General features: G+C 48.2%; 1 protein-coding gene across 1 annotated transcript in view; it reads right to left on the reverse strand.

Moving 5' to 3' along the window:
* Positions 1-27,231, reverse strand: part of ATP10A (ATPase phospholipid transporting 10A (putative)) — a 144,874-nt gene that overhangs the window by 26,235 nt on the left and 91,408 nt on the right. Inside the window, exons 3-10 of the mRNA XM_045560379.1 lie at positions 18,720-18,805; positions 12,283-12,389; positions 11,763-11,894; positions 10,640-10,770; positions 8,755-9,007; positions 5,179-5,396; positions 3,538-3,732; positions 2,046-2,628 (exon numbers count right to left, since the gene is read on the reverse strand). Coding sequence (XP_045416335.1) covers positions 2,046-2,628; positions 3,538-3,732; positions 5,179-5,396; positions 8,755-9,007; positions 10,640-10,770; positions 11,763-11,894; positions 12,283-12,389; positions 18,720-18,805 — 1,705 coding nt within the window. The remainder of the gene's footprint in view (positions 1-2,045; positions 2,629-3,537; positions 3,733-5,178; positions 5,397-8,754; positions 9,008-10,639; positions 10,771-11,762; positions 11,895-12,282; positions 12,390-18,719; positions 18,806-27,231) is intronic.

Here is a 27,231-nt window from a genome sequence, read left to right on the forward strand (position 1 = left end):
GGGGCTTTGAAATTAGAAGAAGAATAATAAAGCACCTTGTTGTCTGCGGGAGAGGAGAGGGGAGGGGAGCACTGGGCAGAAGGAGCAGCCGCACGGGGCTATGATGCTGAGATTAACCTCGTTGGTCAAAACAAAATGGACTGAGCCAACCCTCAGGACCCTGGGTGCCCCAGACGAGGGTGGACACTGGGGTGTTTCTGTGTGGGGACATCTGCACAGTGCCTGGGGGCAGAGAGCACCTGGCCCTGCTCTCCCCTCCTCCACACACACACACACACACACACACACACACACACACCTGTGCCACTTCTGACAAGTCTTTGCTCCTCATTCTTAGGCGACTTTTCCCTTACAGATCCAGGCTGCACCGACGGCTAGGTGGTCACTGCAGAAAACAGATGCTAGGGTTTGTGGGACTGGCTCTTCATGAGTGCTGGGATGGGTCTACATTCTGATGGAGAGTACATGAGGGTGGAAAGAACTCAAGCCCCACATAGACCATCATCGAGGGGGAGAGGGGAGGGGAGGGGAGCTGGGGGAAGCCTAAGAAGAGACTGCATTGGGGAGCTAGAGTGTGGACCCCCAGAGGGATTCGGTCAGCCCAGCTTTCCTGCGCTCACCAGGGTGAGGCTGGGGGTTGCTGATTTCAGGCTAAAGTCATGACAAAGTTCACATTGCGTTTAGATGATATTCATGCAACATTAGCCCCTTCTTTGTGACATTCACCAGCAACTCAGGCTCTCTGTAGCTTGTCCACCTGTGGTAACGGGCTCCTTAGGTAAACAGCAATGCCACATGCAGAGGTGGGACCAGCGCTGCTCAGCACCTCTGCTGCTTGGCCGGTACGGCACTGAGGGGTCCAGGCTGAAGGACCCTGAGGCTGCATCTGGGCCCCGGAGAGGCTGGTGGCACAGTGCCAGACAGATTGCTCCTGTCACAGTCTGCAAAGATGACTCACATGCCCCCTGACCCACGACACAGCAGGGCTGAGGCAGCTGTGCCTTGCAGTGGGCTGCACCTGGAATCTCCACCATGAGGCCACTGGTGGCTGACACTCGCAGCCTGCAGGGAGGCCCTTAAAGGAAGGAGGGTGGCTTCTCTTCGTGGTTTTGACACGTGCGGTTTAAATTGCCCAAAGTGATATTCCCCTTTCCTCTATGCTTTACAAATGATATTTCCCCAATAAAGAGTTTGAGCTTATTGAGATGATAAATGAAGAAGGTGAATTCTTGCTTGTACATGGATGTATTCACTCAGGTAAAGAGTGTTTACTGATTTACTGAATGGCAGCAATGGCGAGTGAACTACACAGTAGGCTGTGGGAGAAGGAAAGAGCAGCCTGAGGTTCAGGCCTTGACGACCACACGAAGCAGCAAAATCACACCCGCAGCTCCCAGGCAAGTGAATCTTAAAGGGAAGGAGCCAGAGACTTGGAAAAGGGACCTCGCTGATGCCATGTGCCTATGTTACACCAGGCACTGTGCTAGGGGCTTGCTGGAAAGAGATGGAAGCTCTTTTGCTGGCAACGTTCTACCCTCTATACCAGTGGTTTTCAAACTCTGTTTCAACCTGAAAGTTAAACGGGACTCTAGTATGTGTGGGGACCCACTGGGACTGCTTGGCCCCAAGTCAGGACAGAGGGCAGTGGACCTAGCTAGGGGCCCCCACTTCCTGGGCCCCCTCTGAGGCCTGGACCTTGAAGCTACCCCAGGTCCACAGGGCAGGAAGGAACTTTCCAGAATTACTAGTCTAAGGATTCTCAACCTTCACTGTTCATATTTAAAACCCGACACTCCCCAAGTAATCCCCAACTCCACTGTTCTGGGTAGGGGGCTGTCTAGGAGGTGAAGCGCCCTGAATGCGTTCTAGTCCAAACCCTTCCAACGAGGGAACAGGGATGCAGAGATGCCATGCAATTCTCTGATGGGCACTGCTTTAGAAAAGGGATGAATGAAAATCACTTCACCCAAGGGAAGGGAATAGGTGAGTAGATGTCTCAGAACTTTCTCCCCAGAGCTGGGGTGCAGCCGGGCAGGGGGCCCTACCTGAGGAGCAGGGCAGCAGGAGATCCATGACCACTGAGTCGGCCCCCTTGGTGTAGACGTTGATCTCGTCGGTGATTGGGTGGCGGATTACCACTGACATCCTCTTGCGGATGGAGTCAAAGCCCAGCGTGTGCAGGAGCTCGAAGGTGAGGCGGCCCAGGTGGGGCAGCTCCACCGACACCTGGTCGTGTAGGCGATCCACTAGCACGCAGTTGTAGGCCTTGGCCGCGTACACTAGCGCCGCCTCGTCGGGGCTCTCAGCCTCGTACCGCAGCTCCAGCTCCTCCTTCTTCAGCTCTGGCTCCTGCTCCCTGGTGGGCTCTGGGGCCCAGTTGCCGGCTTGGCTGCTGTAGCCGTTGCTGGCGATGGCTGGGGTGGACTGGCCTAGCTTGTCCTCCAGCCTGAGGAGTGTGCTGTTGCTGGACAGGTTGGACAGGAAGTTGGACCCCGATTTGTGATTGGACTTGTTGGTGGCCAGATTCCCAATGCTGCTGCAACCTGAGGTCAGGCGGCTGGGTGTGAACCTGCGGAGGAAGTCCTCTATGGTCTTCACCGGGGACTTCAGCTCAAACCTCACCCTCACCTGCAAGAGAAGCAGTCAGGAGACAGCTGAGGGAACCATCATTGTGTCCATCAGAAGATCACACGTATTCCCTCACTGCCTGGCCCACCTGCAGGACTTGCTGAGGGGCACCTGGGTGGCAGAGGGTCCTTTCACACACACAACGTTTCCTCTCTTGGCAGAGAATGTTAATATTAGACCAAACCAAAACAAACTTGAGTGCCAACTTGGGTATTCTTTCCTCCACCCTAAGCAACCTTCCAATAATTCTTGGCCATTTCTGGAAGGACAATGTTAAATTAGTTATTAATATCAGATATGTTTTTTGTGAGCCACGCTGGGCTCTGAGCCCTTTCCATAAATCCTCAGCACCAGCTACATCCAGATGAGGTACCTGAGGCACAGGAGGGCATGAGTTGTCTAAAGCAGCACCGTGGTAAAGTCAGGATTCATGTGCAAGTGTCATGGCCCAGAGTCTGGGCCCCCAGCCTGCTTTGGCCTCTCTCCTGAGTGAATCTGGGAGCCTGAGGCCCAGGGTAGGCCATGGTGGGCAGTCTCTGAGCAGTCTCTGCCCACATGGGCTGGCCCTGCCAGAGGCCAGGCAGTAGGGGAAGCACTGAGGCAGGTGGGGCCTCCCAATGCCCACCTGTCCACCCCAGGCTGGCCCTGCTGGCTGCTCTGTGTCCCTCCCATCCTGGGCTCAGGCCTCCGGTGGTCCATCCTCTGCCACTTGGCCCCAAACCCGGCCCCTGCCCACTGCAGCCTGGGGGTGACACTGCAGAACCACAGAGCTGTTCTGCCCTGTACAAAGCATCCTGCTGCATCCCCCTTGAAGCTGAGAGGGAGGAGCATGTACCCTTGGGAGGACTAACAACCGTGGTGCCAGCAGAGAAGGGTGCTGTGGGTTCCCAGGGATACTCCAGAACTTGCCTTTTGTCGTGGCTGATCCGGGGACGTGACAACTACTGTGTTGCAGATAGTAAGCGCGATGAAGAAATCGAAAACATCAGAGAGCTCGGGCGAGAGGTGGGCCAGCGGGTGCTCCTGGTGCCGCGCCACAGCCAGGCACCTGTCACACTCGCTCACCTTCTCAAGCAGCTTTGGATCGGGCGTGATGTCTTTCTCCTGGGAAGCAAAGACAGATGAGCAATCGGTGAGTCTGACCCGGTAAACTGCCGAGCGTGTTGGCACTTGACTATTTAAGGCACCTTCATTTTATTATAAGCTGTAAACAGAACTTCATCTCACACATGCATATAATGCCATTTTATAATTGTACATTATTTATAATTTTAATTGTATAAAAATATATAACTTACATATGAAAATGCATATATTCTTATTATATATGATAAAATATACATGTTCTTTAAAATAACATATCTTGGAATATCTTACTATAAAGGAACATGTGTTACTCTAGAAAAATTCAACAAATCTTCATCACTCCACCCCACCCCAGGAAACAATACCTACTTTTTGAAAAACGATCCTGCATTTCCTCTCAGTCTTTTTTTTCTACATTTACATTTTACATAATCAAAATATTTTGTATACATATTGGCTATTTCCATTTTCCCCAAAACTTTATTATTGCCTGAACTTCTCCAGGCTTTTAAGAATTATTTGAAAATACATTTTTTGACAACTTCGAAATGTACATACCACAATGTATTTGGCCATCTGTGTATCATCAGACATTTAAATTTCTTTCATGGTTTTGCTGATGTAAATAACACATTGATAAACTTCCATGGACATCAATCTCTGACTGAATCACTAAGTTGCTAGTTGTGAAAATTTGAGTATTTTGAATACTCATGAAACATATTGAAAAATGCTGTCAGGAAAATTTGTTCCAAGGTAGTTTCTCTCCTGCCAAGTGTGAGGGCTCCCCACTCGCAGGAGCCCTGCAGAAACCCACAGATCGGTGCCCATAATCCTAGGTCACCCCTGTTTAAATTGCAGCTTGTTTAGGGGTTTAGAAGGACGCGAAAGAATAAAACCACCACAAAGTGAGCAAATGGATTCTTCCCCTCTGTTCTTAAAATGTTTCAGAAGTGAAAGGGTCTTTTAGAGGTTGTTACTCACTTCTGGAAATTTCCCTGCCTGATGCTGGTGGTTCACAAATGTTCGGGCAGCTGACAAGCCAAGGAGAAAGGAGGTTTGTTGGATTTGGGTTTATCTAATTAAAACTTTTTTGAGGGGATCTGGCTTTGCTTTTTCACAGTTGTCATCTACTTCTGATGATGTTTTATTCATTTCATTTGGCAGGATGGGCTTCCTCTCCATCACCCCATCTGGGTGGCTCACCTGGCAACCACCCAGCCTTAGAAACTGTGGCAAAGGGGCCGTGCCAGTGTTTGGGAAAAGATACAACAGTGGGGAGAAGGTGTTGGCCAGAAAAGCTTCTGCCAACTGAGCAGAGCCAAACCACCAGGCGACAATGTACTTGTGTGATTAAATATAGACAGTTTTGATGAACCGGGAAAAATGGCAGTGGGAAAGAAAGGTGGTGATGCTCTAGCAGGAGGGCAGTCTGGGCTGTGCTGGGGCTGCCTGCATGCTCACCATGGGGCTGCTGAAGGCCGTGTGCCTGGACAGCATGCTGGCCCTCTTGGCCTCGGCCCGGCTGCCCGTGCGCCGGTGGGACTTGGTGCTCTGGGTTCTGTGCATCATTCGGATGCTCTGGTGGCTCCCAATGCTGCCACGCTGGGACACCAAGCCGCCTCTGGGTACCACCTCCTCCTCCTCCGAGTCGGCCTCCTGGTACCTGGCCAGACGCTGGGCTGTGGGGAGAGAGACACAGGCTGAGACATCGTGGGGCAGGCTGGGCACACTGAACCGAATCAGGGTGTTTGGGCTCCAAGAGGCTCTGGCAGGCCTCCCCAAGGCACTCACCAGCCCCGCTTTCTAATGAGAAGGCACACTGAAGGAGACTTTGCACCAACTGAGGGACAGAGAACATTCTCACTTATTTGCACCCTCAGTCAACCTGGGAAGACTGATATTCTCAACCCCATTTCACAGGTGAGAAGACCAAGTCTTATCTCAGGGAACTTGAGCTTGCTATGGTCACATGATGCAAGGGCAGGGGGATGGGCTTACATAGAGCCCCTCTGTTCAGGGAGAGCCTAGGTGTGCATGGGGTCAGGTGAGCAGGCGGTCTGGAGGAAGGCAGGGCAGATGGCAAAGGCCTGGCCCACACAGGTGTCACAGGGGCCAGGTGTCACAGGGCTGCCTGCCTCCCTGGGGCCTTGTAGCCCCACAGAATGACAGTGCTCACTAGGTGCCAGGCTCCCTGCTCAGGGCCACGTGTGCAGTGGGTAAGTCTGCACCCACCCCCAGTTCGAGTGAAGCACTATGGAACAGGAGGCTCACACTCCTCCCAGATCACACAGCAGGGCTGCACGTGGACAGGGTTTGGACCCAGTGGGCCAAATTCTATTGAGGAGGATCTTGACCACGATGCTGCACTTGAGTCGTTAGGGGGCACTGTTGAGCAAAGTCCCACGGCCGCATGGACACTCCGTGAGTCCCCTTTAGAGGTGCCTGAGCTTCTGTTTCTTTCTAACCAAATGCTCTGAACAAATTTTCCTGGATTTGCCCGGTTAGGACAGCTTGTTTCATCACAGATGGGTGACAAGGACACTATTCGTGAAGAGTATTTATTCAAAGCAAGTGTTCAATCAGAATTTCAAGCGCAGACGCAGTGCTGGGCAGAAGTGCGAGGTACCCTAACACCTGGGGCCCGCAGAGAGGTACAGAGAAGGGGATGCCCATGGAGTCGGCCAGCCACGTGGGCCAGGCCTTTATACAGAACATCTCCTAACAGACCTTCCTTTAAAGATGAGAAGGGGGTGCCACCAGCCCACCCTCCCAAGGCCGAGTACTTGCTAAGACTGGGATTCCAACTCAGGGAGATACTAACTTCAGGAGCAAAACTTCTCCCAAACACCTCACCAGCTCTTGGATGATGTAAGTCCCAGTTTGCTGGACAGTAAGGATGTGCAAAGCCTGGACACATGACTGTGTCCAGCATGAGCGCTAGGAGCTTGGATTCAGCCTCCAGGAAGGTAGACTTGCCCTTCCCACCTTTCCCCAGCAGAGGTCAAGGGATGTCAGAGTTCAATGTAGCCATCCCTCGGGGCCTCCTCCTTCCCTGAAGGCTGTGGGGGCTAGGTCATCCGAAGCAATTTCTGACCAGCAGTGGCCTTGGATACCTTCGATGTCCCCAGAGAAGATGAGGCCCAGTGACAGGTATGTCCACCCCGAGCATGTATGGTGGCCAGCTGGCTCCAGGTCATGGCTCAAGTGCTCAGGGAGGAGGGAGGTCACACCCAAGGTCTCCATGGCCGGTTCTGGTGAGCTGGGCTCAGTGCTCAGAGCCCACCTAGTGCTATCCTGAGAGGCCAGATCATTGATTCACTGGCTGAAGACGCTCTCTGCCCTGGGTGCCTGTCAAATGCCAATCCAGGCACTTCTTTAAAACATGCTGCTGAGACTCATGGTTTCATTTCCTCACCAGAAATGCTCTTCTGTGTCTTCTGGAGACGATGGAGCCCTTTGGTTTTATGGTAAGCATTTGACAATTGTCAAAATCTATCTGTTATCTTAGTCAGAATTTTGCCCCAGGGAGCCTCATGTCCCAACTTTATTATTATCTTTTAAACTTATTTTTGAAAAAAATCACAATTGTATACATTTATGGGGCACAATGTGATGTTTTGATATATTTATACAATGTGGCATAATTTAATCTAATTAACATATCCATTACCTCATTTACTATCTTTTTTATGGTGGTACTTTTGAAATGTATTCAATTATTTTGAAATATATATTATTGTTGGCTATAGTCACCCTGAGGTGAAATGAATCTCAAAACCTGTTCCTCCTGTCTATCTGACCGGGGGTCCCAACTTTAAAAGGCTGCTGCAGAACCAGCTGCCTGGGTTTCTGATTCCTTTACAACTCTGCTGAGTTTTGCTTTCAAGAGGAGCACACAACTGAACTATTCTGCATCAAGTTTAGCAGTTAGGGAAGGAGAAGGGGAGGAAGGACAGTGGAGGGGGGGACAGGTGGATAGAATACCATCACTGACAGTCTGCTTTGGGTGGCAAATAAAAAACATTCAACCAAGTGGGTAAGTTTCTACGCCTTCTGTTTAATATGACTGCTTTAGTTTTATATGGAGGAAGATAGTAGGTATCATGATAATTCTTGCTTTTACAAAACTCACAAAGGTTTCCTAACAGATCCTTCCCACCAAATCCCTCTGAAGAACAGCTTCCTACTAATGCTCATTTTTTGTCCTCCTCCCTGTTTTATGTTTGCTTCTGTTCCCATGGCATGGTTTCTTTGATGGTCTTTGTTGCCGCCATGGGCAGGAAAGGGAGTCCTGGTTGTAGGGCAGGGCGCCCCCTCGAGGAGGTGCAGTGGCCCCAGAGATGCTCCTGTGGCGACACAGCGCCTCCTCCTGGCAGGGGGCAGGGGCGGCTGGCTGCAGTCTCCCCTTGGCTCCTGAGGCTGGCGGCTCCCTTGAGCCTTCAGGGAGGAAGGAGGCGGCAAAGGATATGGAGAGGAGAGGTGGGAGGTGGGACCCCCAAAATAATTGGAAGTGAGGCCATTCATATCTTTCCAGCTCCCAGGGACGCTGTGTTCCAAGGGAAAGAATGCAGCAAGGATTACCCAATGCCCTTCTGAGAATTTTCAGCTGATGACAAGAAGATGGCTGGGTGACAACATGAACATCTCTTTGCCCACAGATGAGGCAGAGTAAAGTAACTGGGCATCTCAGAAGCGAGCCCCCATCGAGGAGCCCTGCCTGGCTGCTCGCTTGCCTGGCAGCAGACAAGTGCTTAAGCAGATGCCCACCGCTCCAGACACTGCAGTGAGCAGGGTGTCAGCAGTGCGCAAGTGCCTGTTCTATAAATAGCACCGGCTTCAGGCTCCTGAGCTGCTCCGACAGCTACGTCTTTATGCTCCCTTGAAAACCAGCAATCCCTGAAGCTGGCGGTGTGCATGCGTGCGTGCGTGCGTGCATGCGTGTGTGTGTGTGTGTGTGTGTGTGTGTCCACATGCAGCTCTGGATATAGCAGCTTTCTGGTCCAGGCCACACTGGGAGCCCCCCACGCCCATACTCACCATTTGCATCATGCGAATATTCTACGCCAGACACAGTGCATCTTCGGAAAACCATCTTATTCTCGGTTAAAGTGCCAGTTTTATCTGAAAAGATGTACTGTATCTGCCCTAAGTCTTCCGTAATGTTCAGAGCACGGCATTGCAGCTGTGAGTCTGTTTCTTCATCGTACAGCTCCATATCCTGGTTGATGAAGTACACCTGGCACACTTTAACAATTTCAATGGAAACGTATAAGGAAATTGGGATCAAAACCTATAAGACATAAAGTACACAAAATGAATGACCGGGAGGACCAGGTAGCTGGGGAATGAGTCCACTCTATTTAAATGCAAATGACTACACCACAAGCAAGTAGGGACAATACTGTACCTTTAAGAGCTCAATTAGGTCGCGATTTAGAGTCAATATTGGAAAAGTATTAGAATACTGACAAAGAGTTTTAAACTAGGACAGCCTATGGTGCAACTGCAGAGCAGAAATCCACTATCGTGTCTGGAGGTATGGTAACCATGGCTTGGACAGAAGCAAGCGTTTTCGTGTTACTAAGTTGTGCTTGAGAGAAGCTAGGAAAGGAAAGAGAGAAAAGAGAAATAAAAACATGGCACAGTCAGAGTCCTCACACGCAAAGCCACCTTGCACCACAGCGGCACATGGCACCCAGCCCTTCCCTGGGCTCCAAGCACAGGAGCTGCCCGTTTCCCACAGACACAACCCCACAGTTTAGGGAGTAGCTGCAAACGCAAGAGACAATCTTTTTTCAGACGCTGGTTTTGTGTTGAAGGAAGACTACTGTGATCCCCTACAATGCAGAGCAAAGGGAAGGCAGCTTTGAGAAAAATATTCAAGTTATACGTCCATAATTTAAGAACCATTGCCTTGAAATTAATATTTATTTACTTATTTATTTTTGTGCAGTAACAGAATTGAAACTAAAGTTTATGGGCTCAGAACATCATACCCAGACTAGCTGGGTTCTCCTGGGAACGTAACTATGTTAATAGAACCCCAACTATAGTCCTACCTCAAGCCTAGAATAAAATTTGCATTTATCAAAACAGACTAATTTGGAAAGTTAAGTAAGGCTGTTTCCTGTTGTATGAAGCACATATAATAAGAGACAGCAGAGCTTCCCTTCTAGGCGAAGGGGAAGCAAATGTCCTCTGGTCACTCTGTGTTCCCAAGAAGCTTGGTGGTGACCCTCACTGCTCTTCTCACCCTTTGGAGCTCTGGGAACTCCCCTAACCTTTAACACACCTTCTTGGGCATAGATTGCCAGTTACTTACTGGGAGCTGTTGGAGAGGCTGTGAATTAATAATAACAGTAATAATAATGAGCAATGCCCATAAATGCAATGTGATACCCTGAACTGAAACCTGGGACAGAAGAAAGCACCCCAGGGAAAAGACTAGTGGGTGCCCAGTTAAGAAGGCTGGAGTTTAGTTCAAAGCAAAGTACCAAGTTGGTTTCCTAGTTTTTACAATGTATCATGATGATGTAATATGTTCATATTAGGAGAAACTGGGTGAGGGATATATGGGAAGTTTCTGTATCAGGCTTTGCAACTTTTCTGTAAATCTTAAAATTATTCCAAGATAAAATGTATTAAAAGAAACTGAAAGGAAAAACAACATAATGAAAACGATGACCAAAACTAAACCCTCAACGTGTAAAAACCTTAGGAATAGCAAAGCAGAATTTTAACTTGAAAATCACCCAAAGAAAGACCCTTACAGATAAATTAGGTGGAAAAATGAAAAGCAAAACTTCAGGCAGGTGTATCTGTGGTCCTCTCAGATGTAGGATTTATAGAAACCTTCAGCAGAGCACAATGAGTAAGTTCTCTTCAGAAAAGTAAAGCAATTACGGTACGACAGTGCTGTTACCTGCAGGACTATTATCATTGTCAAAAATGAGTAAACTGCAGCTGTGACTGGGGACAAAGCGCTTCCGTCAGACTCAGGGACATCAAATAATGATTTCTTGTCTTGATACCGCCGTACCCACAATCCATGTCCTGTAGTAACGTTCAAAGAGAAATGTCGTTCATCCAATAGAGAGATAAGAACACTGCCAGTGAAAATTAAAGTAAAACTTCAAGATTATTATCTGACACAAGCACGTTCGATTTTCTTAGCCTGCCTCACTGGGTCAGAGAGCAAAAGCACATGATATCCTTGGCACCCACCATCAGACAGCTGGAAGGAGCTGGGGCCTGGACTCTTCCTCCCACCAAGAGCTACCCACTGTGGGTGCTACACGGCACCCACGGCCCTGACGCAGGAATTACAAATGTGCAGGCAGCTGACAGTGTCAGCCCCAAGAAAGGAATTTCCCAACATGTGAAAGTCAGTAGGCTCTTGATACTACCCGTTATTGCCCCCTCCTGGAGATTCAAAATTCACATATTGGGACTCTGGAAAGCCAGTGGTAAAATGCACATTACTTAATCAACCGGGTCCCAAACCTATCTGATAACAGAAGCCTTTTTAATGCCCTGAACAACTGTATCTTTTGCCACTGAGCTCTGAGACCACATCACACCCACTTGGACTAAAAATATTAGGAGAAAAAAAATTGTGCCTGTACTGAACATGCACAGACTTTATTTTTCTTGTCATTATTCCCTAAACAATACAGTATAACAACTACCGTTTACATCGTATTAGGTATTGTAAGCAATCTAGAGATGACTTACAACACACGAGAGGATGTGCATTGGTTATATGCAAATGCTAAACTATTTTACATCAGGGACTTGAGCATCCATGGATTTTGGTGTCCTCAAGGGTCCTGGAACCAATCCCCAGGGACGTCTGTACTCTGCCACACTCATTCACCTAGGCATCGCAACATGGCCTGGGCTGACGCAAACAGCCCTTGAGATCAAGTTGGTGAAAAATGCATGTTTTAACTTCAGCGTGCCCGGTCTGATGCACTGGGCAGCCCACCAAGCTGGCCTGGAGGCTGTTCAGCAATGACCATTCAGGATCCATCTAGGAAACTTACCGACCGCTGAAAACAGAGACATACAAATGAGGAGAAGGACACACCAGAGCACATCGCAGTTCATCTGCCTCTCAAGCTGGCTGCGCTTGTAGCGGGGCCCGCTGTTGTTCAGCAGAGCCTTGGTTTCGTGTCCTGGGTGGGAGAGTGGAGGGACGTGGTAAATCAATGCCCAACAGCTAACAGCTAAGGGACCAAGTGCACTGACTCCATGTGAATTACTATGCTGCCATCCAATGATACTATCAGTGCGACTGAAAAAGCAGGGTATAAAATTAAGCTTACATATGTAGGAACCATGGGGAAACAAATGGAAAGAAATATGCTAAAATGTCAAGAGAGAACACTTTTGGTGGTGGCATTATTTGAATACATTTTGCTTTTGCTCCTTTCCATTTTTCTAGTTTTCCAAATTTTCTACATGGGTTTATGTTACTCTTGTAATCAGAAAAAAATTAAAGAGAAATGTTCGAGAACACAGCGTGCCCTCTGGCAGCAGGCAGGGTAAGGTACCCACGCCTACCTGCGTAGATGACGATGCCGACGACCGCGTCTGTGTTCCTGATGGTGCAGCCTCGAAGCAACAGGTTTTCTTTATACAGTCCAGCCTTTTTCCCATTGTCGTGTATGCTGTTAAGGAACAGTTGGCATGAGTCACGAGGTTGCCTATGTGAGCCTCCTCTCTAGGAGCACTGCCGTGGGAAGGCAGGCTCTGACACACAGAAGCTCGGGGAAGCCCAGATGCTGGACCTCCCCCAGGACTGGGCGGCTGTCCCAGCAGATCTCTCCAGGAGCTGCGATGAGCTGCTGTTCACTAGTCACCGGGCACCTGGAAGCAGTTCAAGAGCCTAACGTTTGCTTAACTTTGCATGTGGGCTTGTTTTCACTCCAGGGACTGACATGGCTAGAGAGGGCAGACCCCTGACTGACTGCAGGACAGAGTTCAGAAGCCGGCCAGGGAGGACCTCGCTAGGTGGTCTCTGATACATCTCCTGCTCGTCACAGAAAACGCTACTCCTAATCAGTATCTCAAGTTGTCACAAAAATACACATATCTCTCTACAAAAGGGGATGATATTGGTTTTAGCAACATTTTTGTACATCCTTTTTTCTTATAAAAAGTCATAAGGTCATGAGAAATATTAATCTATTTAACTTGAAATGTGGTAAATTCCACGAGACAATTTTCTAAATTCTGTTTCACTGCTGTTTAGCTTCAGAGGGACAGACAGTCCAAGGTTAAGCTGCTGATTTTCAAACTCATTCCCCTGGCCCACTAATGACTCGTGCTGGCCAGGGCAGGCCTGTGCGAGGGCCACGCTGGGGCCTGATGCCACAGGTCACAAGGGATAGTTCCCCTGGATGCTTCCAGAACTACAGCAGGGGCCCAGCTTAACACAACCCGGGTAATGCCACCAAGAGGGGCCTTCCAAGAGGCCTCAGGAAAACCCTGCTGACCCACTGATCTCAGACTTCCATTCTCCAGAGCTGTAAGACCACAGACTTCTGCTGTTAAAGCTGCCCAGTCTGCGGGACTCTGTTCCGGCAGCCGAGCAGGTGTATGCCCCCTGTAACATTTAATCTGTGCCGCTTAGGGGAGCTTACCCAGGTCAACTTTCAGGTCTCTTGACTCATCAAAACCGATCTCTTCCAAATCAAAACTGTCCAGAAGCAAAACTGGATGAGAGGGCTGTCTGGTGATAACAACTACTGTCCCCTGAAAAGTGTCTCACGTGGGCTTCCTTGGCAAATGGCGGAGTTTGGCTGATGAATGTCCTGCCTGGCTTTTCCTTCTCAAATGATGTTACGTTTTCCTGACCACACTTCCTGATGGTAACGGGACGCATTTGTCTGAGTCCCAGCATGTAAAGAAAGGGGAGTACTAGCAATTGCTGGCAGGAGCCTGCAGCCTGCACCAGCTCAAACACAGGAGTGCAGGGCTACAGCACTCGTGGCGTCTCCCCCAAGGGCACAGGCCACAGTGCACAACTCCATGTACCTTGCATAGCAAACACTCTCCCCAGTTTGTAACTCTTCCAGCCCCTGGGGGCTGGCCCTCTGCTCTGCTATGCCCCAGGCACTGGCTCCACTGTTGGCCTGGGTCCCTGGGCCAGCAACCTGGGTGTGCTTGCTGCCTCCTCCTCATTTTCATACCCACTCAAACATCAGTCCTTAACGAAAACCTGCTCCCTGGCTGTTTCTTTAACCACGGCCACCTCCTTGCTGTCTCTGCACAGCACTGCTCTCTCACTCAGGCTTCCACCGCATCCTGCAACACGCCCTTGCTGGCCTCGACACCAGCAGCCTGGGTCCCTCGCATTGGTTTCTCACAGTCACCAGAGAGGTCCTCGGGGTGCGCGTGTGAATGCCATGTTCATCTGGGAGCATCCTTTGTGGGCTCCTCACTTCCTCTGCAGCCCTTTCTCTCCCCTGCCAGTGTGAGCTTCTCCCGGCCAGCCCACACAGCACGGCCCGTCCACCCCACGCTGGAGGACCTCGGCCGTCCAGCCTGGGCTCAGGCTCTCCAGCCCTCGTGAGGTTCTGTGCCAAGGTCCCAAGCCCTCCTGTCAGAGACTGCAGTATTCTTGTTTGCTTCGCTCTCTCTACTTTCACACACAGGCTCCTCATATCTTACTGCACTTTGCACCTCTGATGCCTACCTCAGTGCCTGGCACGTGCTGAAGGCTGCCTCGCCCTCGGCTCAAGCTGGTCCATCCGAGGGAGGGGTGGATGGCACCAGAGAGGACGGGGGTTTATCCCTGCTCCTGCCCAGAGAGGGAGCCCTGGCTGGCTGTTCCCTAGACCAGGGCTGTGAATCTCCCCAGGTGACCTCTTTGACAGGAGTCCCCAGGGACCACTCCTCCCCATTGGGCAGTGACAGCTCAGCTGCTACTAACCCAGTACTTGCTCTGTCCCCTGGGGGCCCCTAAATCCCACCCACTCCTGCAGAAATGCACTCCTAGCAAATAACCTCCCTCTGATTATGCAAATTTGAGTGCTTGATCTGTCTTCAGAGGGGCCCCTGACTGAGGCGGGGAGGGAGGAAGGAATGATGCATAATTGATAGATAATTCCTTCCACTGCCAAATCCTGAGCAGAATATTTATAATAATAAGTTGCTCAGGCTTTTGTTTATCTAATGTAAATAAGTGTAGAAATTATAAAACTGTGTGTTTTGTGCTGATGTTCAGTCTTCTTGAAATGTAAATGTGTCAATTAAAGGTGCCAAGGTAAAATGAAAATATTCCAGTTTTAAAGAGTCTAGTTGATGTGGCTACAGTTCATTTTAATGCCTGGTCATTGGCAGTGAGGACATTCTGGACATGCCCCCACAAAGCTCCATCCAGACACCGGGCGGAGGGGGTGGGGACCTGACAGCTCTATTGTTAGCAATGGCTCTACTGCTATTACTAATGATGGTCTCCGGAGGGTGTCACCTTCCACGGTGGGGAGGCTGCCCCAAGAAGCACACCAGGGCTCCCGATGGCAGCCAGTGGTCACACCAGCCCTATGTAGTCACATGCAGCTCTGTAGCATGCAGGGAGGAAGGCTCACGACCCTGCTTTGTGGGGGTAAGAGTGGAACTAGAGAGAGCAGGGGTGACTAAACCTGTATCAGACAAAACAGACTTAGCCAAAAGCTGCCCCAAGAGACAAAGAAGGTCATTATGTAATGAAAAAGGTCAATTTAACAGGAAGATATAACCATTATAAATATATCTGCACTCAACATTCAAAGCACCTGCAACATGAAGCAGACACTGAAGGAAGAGATAGGGAGTAGGCTTTACGATGTGAAATGGAATTTTACACTAGATGACCAACCAACACACCTTTCTGCTTTATTCTTTAGGGGAAAGTGCAAGTGTTCCATCGATTCTTGACTTCAGAGATCACTGTATGCCATAAAGTTGGCTGTGCGCAAGGGAGTAGGGGCAATCTGAGTGAGATCTCACTCACAGGGGCCTCGTTAACATGCCAGTGAGGAAACCCAGGCCGGGAACACTTGTCATCAGCAGCCATCAGAGTTGGCCTGGCTGGCTGCAGGCAGAACAGCATCCACTCGGGAGCCCACTTGAGAGGCTGTCTCCCACAGCACCCAGGGAATCGAGACAGGCCTGGGGTGCTGGGCCACAGAGGGCCGGGCGTGGGCTGTCTCACACCACCCCACACTGAACTGCAGCTCCCTCTGCACTGAGCTCACCCCTGGCATGTGCTCAAGGGCCCCACCAGCCTGGCCTTCTGTTACCTTCTCTCTTCTTAACAAGTGTCCCCCCTCTTTGTGAGGCCTCCATCTCTGGCCCTCCTGTTCCAGCCACACTTCTAGAAAGAAAGGCGGAGCAATATAATGGCCTCCCCACTCCCTCCCCACCTCCTGCAAGCTGGACCCCCTTCCCTGCCTCGTCTGGTCTGGCAGCTTGGCCGGCACCTCCTCAGGCTCCGTGGAACCTCCTTCCTCAATGTCCCTACTGTGCCTCCACCCCAGGCACTGCCCTGAATGGCATTTCTGTCACACAAAGGATGGCTGCTCCTGCTGCAGGGATTGCTTCTTCCGCATTCCTTTCCTTCCATCCTGTACCCTCTGCCCCTGGGGCCCAGCCTCCTCCCTGACTTCACACGTGCCCTCGAGTCAGGGGACCTCAGATCTGCACCTCAGCTCTCCTCTCTCCCCTGAATTCCTGACCCACATTTGTGTACTGTCAGCTGGGTCGTCCCACGTGATCTACTTGCCAGCTCCTCAAGTTCAGGAAACCTCAAAGCCCAACTTCCTTCCTCCCACAGCTGCTCCTGACAAGATCGTTGAAGACAGACTATTCTCCAGCTGCCTTTCGACTGGATCCCTGCCCCCAACCCGGGGAGCACACGACTTCTCACCCTGACTTCCCCTGACCCTTCTCGTTCCTGCTTCATATTATGGTCTGTAATAGAAATAGTGACGACAGCAGCCACAGTAATGGTGGCCAATACTGATAAAGCACCTGTCGTTCTGGAAGCTTTCTGTGCATGACGTTAACGGAACTTTCAATGATGACATGAGGGGAGTCCTCAGATGAGTGGAGGTGTTTGCCTACAGTTACCCAGCTAGAAAGTGGGGGCTCCAGGGCCTGTCAGCCTCAGCACTAAGAGGACCTGTTTAACACTCCACTAAGAAGGTAGTTTCCCGAAGGCAGGACTGAATGCCGCTGACTTAGGGTTCAATCCCCTTGTGCGCATACCCAGCTCTACAGCAAGCAATGAATGTGTGAGCTGCCGTCTGAGCATATGAACACTGCGTCTTTCAGAGGCCTCCCAGGGGACCCCGTATGAAGGAAGGGGAAGACAGACCATGGGATGGGCGTACACTTTTGGGAGAAGGATGTCAACCCCTTCTTTTCTGATCGGTAGAGTTGACACCATGAATTAGGTCATGAGCAAGAATACACACAGAACATTCTCCATGGAGGCTGTCCTCACCCCGTCCATATTCGTCATTTCAGGTCAAGAAGCATTTGGAAACTCCGCACCTGCGCCAGTTTGGGCCTGGGGATTCGAAGTAGTGCCGAGGATGGTGCCGCGTGTATGAACTCCTGGGCCAGTGGGGAAAGGAGGCCTGGAGAACACGGGCCAGGAGTGGAGAGACCAGCAGATCCACCGCAGACCGCTCATGCATGGAGAGGGGCTTATTTTATCCTCCAGTCTTATATATTATATGTTAGTGTTTCTTCTCATGAACCCTCTTTTAATTGGCTCCTTTCAGGAGTGATCTAACATTATCCAAGTTCTGACTCTCAGGTAAGAAGAAGGACAATTTCAGCAGGTGACCTGAGCCATCTCTTGGGCTACAGACAAATTTGGCCTCTCACTGTGAACAGCTTCCATTCGTCGGTTCATCCCCAGCATCACCACCTCAGCAATGCTGGATATGTCCATAAATGAGAAGATGCAAACTGACACCGAAAGCTCTCAGAAATGGAGCCATTTTCAGAGGCAGAGCTTCCCCATTCCCCCGAGTATCTAAGGGGAGGCCACTCTGTGCCCGGGCCACTAAACAGGAGCAGAGCAGGACAGCACAGGGACACAGCCCCACATTCTCTGGACAGCAGAGCTGAACCTGTGGAGTTTGCTGGTCCAACCCAACATTCCTCAGGCCCTTGTCATGGGCTTCGTTCTCCAGGAGACTGTCCCGGATGGCCCCATAGGACCACTCGGCAACTCCATCCTGACACTGCCTGTTTTCTCCTATGTTTTTCCCACACCGCTGACCAGACACATGCACACACACAAGATGATTATGGAGATCTCCAAACAGACGTGAAAGTAGAGAGAAGAGTATAATTATTGCCCAGGTATCCATAGTCCAGCTTCAACAGGTGCCCATGTAGGGCCAGTCCTTGTGCCATCGATCTGCCTTGCTCGCCTTTCTGCTGTGGAGCAATGAAGGGGCTATACCATCAGACACACTAGGTATTGGACTTATTTTTTATACAGTCTCTCTTTTCTCCTAACTAGAATGAAATAAACACGAAGGCAGGAATTTTTGCCTATTGAGTTCACTGTGTTATATCCAGAGCCTTGTACATGGCCCCACAGAGAGTGACCAGTGTTCAGTGACACGTGGATGAATGAACGAGGGAAATCCCACCTCCTCCCGCCTGGCTGCTTCTTCCATCTAATGGGCCCCGTGTGGTCGGCAAGGCTTCCCGGGTCACCCCCTCACCTCCCCAGGGCCCACTAGAGGAGGGCAGAGTGGGCCTCCTCTCATCCCAGACGGCACTGGCGCGTCTCCACTGCTCACCAGATCTTATAACACAAGCTAGTCCCGTGAGCAGCCAAGAAGGCTCGGGTGCTGGGCAATGTTCCCAAAGGGCTACACCACATGGAAAAGAAAATCAAATACATGTTTTATAAATGTGTGTGTGTACACACATAAATACAGTTTATCAAACGGGAAGACAAGCACAGGAAGATGCACGATACTCACATGCAACCACGAAACCTAGTCAGGTCGTTGTTTGGCTTCTCACACTCGATTACACTGGTGAACATCAACGGATTGAATTCGGAGACCTAAAATAATAGCATGTATACGTTAGAGAAATCTGGGCTCAGGCTGTTCCATTCCAAAAGGCACTCTTTTTTCTGTCTCACATCCAAGGCAGGGACATTGCATGGGAGAACTCTGCCTGTGAATCTCTGCAGAAAGCCAAGGCACTCCTGCTTTTTCATTCTTATAATAAATAACTAACTATTTTATAATGAATAACAGTAAGTGGACCAGGACTGGTTAGTGAGCGGAAATGACTGTAGCTCTAATGCAAAAAGAGAATGTGAAATAATGGCAAAGGCAAGCCACCAATGAAGGAATGAATGTGTTTTTTGAGATGGACCAGCACCTTCCAATTTTCTGTACAGATTTAGAGAAGCAAATTCCATCCAGAAAACAGGAACTTATACCAAGATACTATTTCCTCAACTTACACTACAAATTCTTCATGCATCTTTAATGAAAAAGATTTAAATAGCTGATGTGTGAGCCAACAAATTATTATTATGCTCAATTAAAAAAAATGACAGCTCACCACAAAAAAAGTCTTTAATTTAGAATTTTTCCATTGATAGATACAACAGTACCTGGCTCATACGAAGAGCTCAGGAGTGGGGGAAGGGGGAAGAAAGGAGAGAAAAAGAATAAGCCTTTAGTGTAAATAACAGTACAATGAGTGGATTTCTTTTTTATCAGCTCTCTGGTCAGGCCTGTCCTTCTATTTTCTCCACCAAGGGTCACAACATGGTAAAAAGTTGAAAGTGTCTTTGCTCACACAAGCATATCTTTACAAAAAATCACCGAAATGGCATAAACTCTGTGGACACCACCCCAGCTAATTATGACTCCACAACACACTTCCTTGCACAGAATACAGCCATAGAGGTAAATACTCAACATTCTGTTCCTACTGTTTCCCAGTGTATCTTGCACCTGAAAAGGAGAACTCACTAGATAATTGTAGCTCAGTTCAATAACTGAAATTGAAATGCTATTTTAAAAGTCTCTTCTTGAAGTTTAATTAGCCATCGGTCCCCCTTTTCCTTGGACTGAAATGGCCTCTCACGCTATTTCCAGAGCAAGGCTATGTTTTAAGGAGTATTGTGTTTATTTCAAGCCTTGTGGATTATCGCGAAGCCTGGGCATGGCTTTTTCCCGGGCAGATGTTTGCAGATGCAAAAGTACAGGATGGCCATGAAGGGACTGAGCTCCAGAGAATACCAGGATTATTCTTGGCAGACGAGGAGGGTACAACTTAAAATATTCTGTCTCTGTTTATTATTCTTTCTCTCTAAGAAAAATGCAATGTACATGGCTCAGAAGCAGTAGGACATTCTGTCTCTGGGACTTCAGAGTTCCACTTGTGACATTCTACCAGCCTTGGGGGATGGGCACAGGGAGTGTGCCAGGGCACGGGACACCTGGCTCCACTGGCATCCTCTGGAATTGAGTAGGACTTTTAGAACTGAGGGGATCTTTAGAGACTATCAGCTGCTGAATTTTATCCCACCCCAGTCTCAGAATTCATATGCAGAATCCCTAACCTCCAGGAACTCAGAATGTTCCCCTATTTGGAGATAGGGTCTTTAAAGAGGTGACCAAGTTAAAATGAGGTCATTAGTGTGGGCCCTGATCCAATAGGACTGGTGTCCTTATAGGGGGAGGAGACCAGGACACAGACACACACACAGAGGGTAGGACCACGTGAGGACATGGGAGAACGGCCGTCTACAAGCTAAGGACAGGCCTCAGAAGAAACCAAACCTGCCAACCCCTTAATCTCAAACTTCCAGCTTCCAGAACTGTGAGAAAATAAACTTTTGTTTGAGCCACCCAGTCTGTGGTACTTTGTGAGGGCAGCCCTAGCAGACGAATACAGAGACCGTCTTTGAGTTTCTCATTTACAAAGCAGTTCACATCCAGAGCACAGCTTTTAGCTGAGGCAAATTCCATTGACACTGATAGTTTCTAACAATAGCCGATATAGTAGCACTCCTCATTTAAGAAATACATTTGTTTATACCTCCATCCACTCATTGACCCCCCTGCCTCACTTCAAGCCAGCTTCAAGGTCAAGAGCATGCCCTAGTTATCCCTCAGCCAGACTTTGTCAACCTGCCCCCCTGGAGCACGGACAGAGGTAGAGGCCCCGATCTACCCTTCTGCTCTCAGCACACTAACTTCACTTTTTAAATAAATTACATGGTTAGGAAAATGAAAAAGTTCTGGAGACAGATGGAGGTGAAGGTTGTATGATGGTGTGAATGAACTTAATGCCACTGAACTGCACACTTAAAAATGTTTAAAATGGTAAATTTTATGTTATGTATATTTTACCACAGTAAAAAAAAAATTTAAAGCAGATATAAACAAACACTGAGAAGTGACTGAGAAGAAACAAATTAATCATCACATAGAACATAGCCCAGAAATCTGGGAGCTTTGAGTACAAGTACAAAGTCTCCTGTGTAACTAATTCTTGAGGGCACCACTGTGCTGGTGGTTGTTATTGTCAACACAATGATGAGTTTTTGATAGTTGCTAAAGGCTGGGCATTGTGCTAATGTGCTGTACTTGCTTACAATACTGCTAAGAGGTGGTTTTTTGCAGTACCTCCAATTTAGGAGCTTTAAGAACCATCCCCAGGGTCATACACCCAAGGTCACAGTGGCCTTGGAGTGACTGACCAAAACCTCCTCAGCCTCTGAGACATCAGCTCAGCCATTGACCCTCACTTGAGACAGTCGGGTTAACAGGAAAAGATCATGTCATGTCCAATAAGCCAGAATGTAAGAGATTCTACAGAAATTTCTAAAAAACCTAAAATATGTCTGAAAGTATTCAAAAACATGCTTCAGTTAAATGTACCCCAATCTGACTGTCGATACCCTCTCTCCATCTTCAGCAATGCCTGTGGAATTAGCAGAGTAATTAGCAAAAAGGGAGTAAAAAATCAGGAACCCAGGGGTTCAGTCCTAGTTCTTCTGATAAGTAAATATGACATTTTGGCAAGTGAAGAGAAGGCATCTGGACTTGGATTTCTGGGGTCTCTGTAGCCCTCCAAAGCCACAGTTCTATAGGATGCAGAGGTGGTCCCGATTCACCCCCTGCTTGTGATGACGGGCTCTCTCCTGCAGAAAGAGCATCATCTATGAGTGCCGCTCACACATACGGGCCTCGAGCAGAAGCTGCCACCCTCTGGGGCTTGGCCCCAGCGTCTCGGACTACGTGTGGCTCACCCACTGCAGAGCACGCGCGTTCAAATAAGCACCTCACTGGCAATAAAATGCCAATAGTTTTTGTTGTTATCCTCCAAATATTTTTGAAGCTTCTTTGGACAAAGTGATTCGACTTATCAGGTGGAAAGAAAGAGGCGGGACAGTGATGCAGCAGAGATCCCTCCAGCTCTGCCCCTGAACTGGCCTGTCTGCTAGAAACTGCAGCCTCGGGTGTGCTCCCTCCCTCCCTCCAGGGCTGCCAGTGCCCCACACACTCTCCTGCTTCCTGGCACCCCTCCATGACAGCAGGTATCTGTGCAGGTGCTGTGTCCCCCTCTTCAACCACATGGGGGAGGCACACGTCTAATTCAGCAGAGCCCAGACTCTCAGTTGAGTGAACGCTTGATTCATAGGGAAGCTTCCATTACCAATCTTGTTGTTCACATTTGCATTAAATGGATTTCCACTAAGAATTCAAAATAAAAGCAAAAGCAGATTTCCTCCATCTTGAAACAGAAGCAGTAACGTCTGAAAGAACATTTACAGCTCATTAAGGAGGATGCTATAACTTTTTCTATCATAAAAGAAATGCAATAAAGCATTTTACAGTGCTTCAGCTGATGGGGTGAGCATGTGCCACAGGTGCACACCTGGGCATCTGCAAGGTACGCTGCCAGCAGGGACCCTGCCTATACTCTCCAGGGGAAACTTCAGCATGAAGCCTTGTTTCCAGGTCTCTGGATGACGGGGGCAGAGAGGAGCACGACAGAGAATGCACAGCACCTGCACCAGCAAGAAGACACAGAAAACACACATGCTCCTCTGTCCTCTGCATCTGGATGTTGTCCTGAAAATTCCCTTTGTGTCCTATCATGATACTCCCAGGTCACAAGGAAGCCAAGGTCCCCCTACCCCGTCCACCTCCAGCCTTAACATCACCTCCAGACACAGGCCTCAAGGCCTCTCTGTGGACAAATGCAATACTTTTCACTGCCTGCCTGCGGTAGGCCCGTCCCTGGCACTGAGTGATCACGGTGATGCAAAAGGCCAGTCTGACCACAGAAGAATTCGCCTTAACAAAGCCTCGGTGACGGCTGCTGCCCTGCAGGATGAAAGCTGCAGCAGTGAGACTCTGCCCAGGGTCATGGCAAGACCTCCTTGGCTGCTGCCCCTCCCAGCACCCGTGCCTGCCATAAGGGGTGCCCTGTCAATGCCCAGACCTATCTGCACATCTTCCTTTGCCCTCCCATCCCACTGCATTGGCTAACTGCCCTCGGGTTTCAGGATGTCATCTTTTCTGGGGGAGACTTCCTGACGGTCCCCTAGGTAGGGCAGGCAGGTGCACTGCTCCAAGCTTGCACGGCCCCCACGCAGACATCAAACCTCATGCTTCCCGGGTGTGACTGGAGCTGGGTCCCCTGCCTCCCTCACTGGACCACGGCTCCCTGAGAACAGGCACACTGTGCCCTGGAGACCTGCACAGAGCCTGGGGCACACATGGTTGAAGGGTGACAGATGCTTACTTCAGAGGGATCTCGTGTACTATAAACTTCCAAATCATTCCAGAACTTGGTGCTGGGCTCTCAGGGGCCTAGACCTCCTGCTTGCTGCACCATCAGCATGCAGGCAGGTGCCCTGCTGGGGACGGCAGGACTGGCAAGAGGGGCTGGTAGGGCTTCTCCACGGTTGCAGAGAACATGGTCCCTCTTTTACAAGTGCAAGCACATTTCACTTGGTAGCAATATATAATAAAATGCTTCCTTCACAGCCTCTAGTTGAGCTCTGTATTTATTGGCAGTGTATGAAGAATACCTGAATTAATTTAGGCAAAGCATTTTAACCCAAATTAATGGAATAATTGCCTCAACTCTTTTGTCTTGTACTTTTAATCCTATTAATATTTGTATTTGCCACATGCCTGTCAGACATGTGGGAATTCAAAGGAGGGAAGATGCCCAATACTGAATGAATTTACTTACTCAAAGACTGTATTGCCAAATCAACATTTCCAATTTGCTAACCTAAAACAGCAAAGAAGTCAGTCTGTCTTGTCCACCACAGAGTCTCAGGCACGTAGCAGGCACTCAATCAGTTATTTATTAAATAAATAAATACCCAAATGAAATCATGCTGGTGGTAGGAAACATCAAACATTAATATAAGGGGTCTTTTAAAGTAATCATTTATCCAAAGAGTTTCACAGATTCAGTGTTACACGAAAAGTTTATGCCCCGAGACAAATACTGAATAGAAATGATCATGAAACCCATTCAAATAGCAATTTAAGCTGCAATAGCAATGGCTGTGTCTGTTATTTAAGGTGTCCTAAGTGCAGGAGTGCATGAGTAGTCTGGCACTGCAGCCCACGACAAAGCTCCGGATGGCACACGATACTGGAGGCGACAGATTCTGTGAGGGCCTCGCGCTTCCCGATGTCCCCTGTGTCTCCTGGTTAACCCAGCTGGCAGGGATGACTGGGACAGACATCAGAGCCTCCTTCCTCAGGAGCGACTTCACACCGTGCCGGGAAGCTCAGGCCTTTGACGGCTCGCGGAGAAACTGATCAAGGGGTGTCTGTTGCTGCCTTCTTTCTTCTCTTTGCTGGTGAGTAGGAAGCAGCTTTCCCCTCATTAAATATGACTTGAGAATGTGGAGCCAGCCCTGCGTTTTCATCCTTTGTTCCCTTGCCTCCTTGCTACTTCACAGTCAAAAAACCTCCGAGCTTCCTTCCATTTAAATGATGGCAAAATTCAAAGGCTCACGTTGCTGGGTTTGAGTCTGAATTCTCAAAATCAAAACGCTTTCTTTCCCTCCCAGCCACAAATGCTTCATGATGCCTTAGTGGGCTGTGGCTGTCAGCAGAGTCTGGCTTTTTCCTTCATCAAATGTGTCTAAGAGTATCTAAGAACTAGCTGTGCATTCAGACAGTACAGAATCAGAGTTGTTTCACAGAACACCAACTTCAAAACCTAAATGAGGGCTGTGCTTTAAATAGCCCTCTCAATGTATCTGTACTTAGTCCAACAGGGTGCCACTGTGTGACACACATCTGGAGCCACGCTGCTGAGCTAATCCACACACCAGGGGACAGGTCAGCCTGTCTGCTTCACAGCCATAGGCCACTTTGTGCCTCTACCACCACCACAGGTGGGGTAACAATGTAAGCAAAGGTGGCACTGCAGGGTGTGAACCTGTCACCCTTCAGAGATCACTGAGCAGACAGCCTTGCTGGAGGGAAGGTGCTCTCTCCCCAGGACTGCAGCCTCAGGTGGGTTTATAGTAGAGTAGACCCTACGGGTAGAGCCCCATCTATAGGGCCATTGGTAGCCATGCAGAAGAAAGCCACAGTGTTGGTCTTAGAAGTAAATTGAGATGGAAGATATATAAAGAAAGAGGAAGTCAGCTAAGGAGCTCTTGTGCTAACCTAGGGAATGACTCCAAGATTAAAATGGCAGTAGGAATGGGAAATTCTAAAGCACAACCAAACTAGCTCAGTCATCAGGTTCAAAAGAAAAGCAGTCCAGCACTGAAGGTCTAGGCAATTTGGACCAAACATCTAGAGACATGAAGGTATAAAAGTCACCCAAATTGAACTTCTAGAGACGAAAACTACAATGTCTGAGATAAAAAATAAACTAGATGAGATCAACAGCTGATTAGAAATTACAAATGAAAAGCTTAGTGAACTTGAAAAATAGTAACAGAAACTATACAAACTGATATACAAAGGGAAAAATGAATCAAAAAGAAGAGAGCACTGCTAAGTTATGGGACAATTTCAAGAAGCCTAGTATTTGAGTATTTTGAGTCCCCAAAGAAGGGGAAGGGCGTGAAAAAATATTTGAATAAATAATGGCTAAGAAGTTTCTAAATTTAATGAAAACTATAAACCCATAGATCCAAGAATCCCAAGTCCAAAAATTATGAAGAAAATTGCAAGGCATATGGTGATCAAGTAACTCAAAACCAGCAACAACAACAAAATATCTTGAGAGCAGCTGTGTTATTTATAAAGGAACAAAATAAGGAAACATCAGGTTTTTCGTGGCAAACAATGCAAGCAAGAACACAGCTGAGCAACCTCTTTAAAGCACTGAAATAGAAAATACTCAGTAAAGATAATCTTTCAAAACAAACAAAAAAAAGTGAGGGGAGCAAAATAAAGATGTTTTCACATATACAAAAGCTGAAAAAAATTCACCACCTTCAGATCCACACTAGAAGAAATGTTAAAGAAAATCTTTTGGGCAAAAGGAAAATATCATTTGGGAATATGGAATATGGATCTATGCAGAAGAAAGAAGAGCACAGGAAAAGGTAACTATATGAGTAAGTATGTAAGATTTTTTTTCTTATCAGATAAATCTTTTTAATATATAAACAAAACATAAATAATAAGAACATATTTATTTATTACATATACATATATACATGTATATATAGGAGGATGACACTGCAGTCTGGAGGAGAGAAATGGAAGTATACCATTGCAAGGGTTTTTTCAGTACATGTGAAGTGGAATAATATCACTTAAAGGATAGATCATGATAAATTAAAGATGTACCCTATAAATTCTGAAGTAACCTCTAAAATAACAAAACAAAAAGTTACATCTAATAAGACAAAGAAGACACAGAAAAATCAACTCACAGTGGATAACAGACTTAAACCTAAGGCATAAAACAATAAGAATTCTAGAAGAAAATGTTGAAAAAACTCTTACAGACATTGGCCTGGGGAAAGAATTTATGAAGAAGACCCCAAAGGCAATCACAGCAACAACAAAAATAAATAAATGGGGCTGGATCAAATTAAAAAGTTTCTGCACAGTCAAGGAAATTATCACGAGAGCAAACAACCTACAGAATAGGAGAAAATATTCACATGTTACACATCCAATAAAGGGCTGATAACTAGAATCTATATAGAACTCAGGAAAATCAGCAAGAAAAAATCAAACAACCCCATTGAAAAGTGGGCAAAGGACATGAACAGAAACTTTGCAAAAGGAGACAGACTAATGGTCAACAAACATATGAAAAAATGTTCAACATCTCTAATCATCAGGGAAATGCAAATCAAAACCACAATGAGATACCACTTGACTCCAGCGAGAATGGCCTTTACCAAAAAGTCCCCAAACAATAAATGTTGGCATGGATATGGAGAGATAGGAACACTCTTACACTGCTGGTGGGACTGCAACTGGTACAACCTCTGTGGAAAGTAAC

Source organism: Lemur catta, chromosome 9 (assembly GCF_020740605.2).
Source record: "Lemur catta isolate mLemCat1 chromosome 9, mLemCat1.pri, whole genome shotgun sequence".
Classification (NCBI taxonomy): Eukaryota; Metazoa; Chordata; class Mammalia; order Primates; family Lemuridae; genus Lemur; species Lemur catta.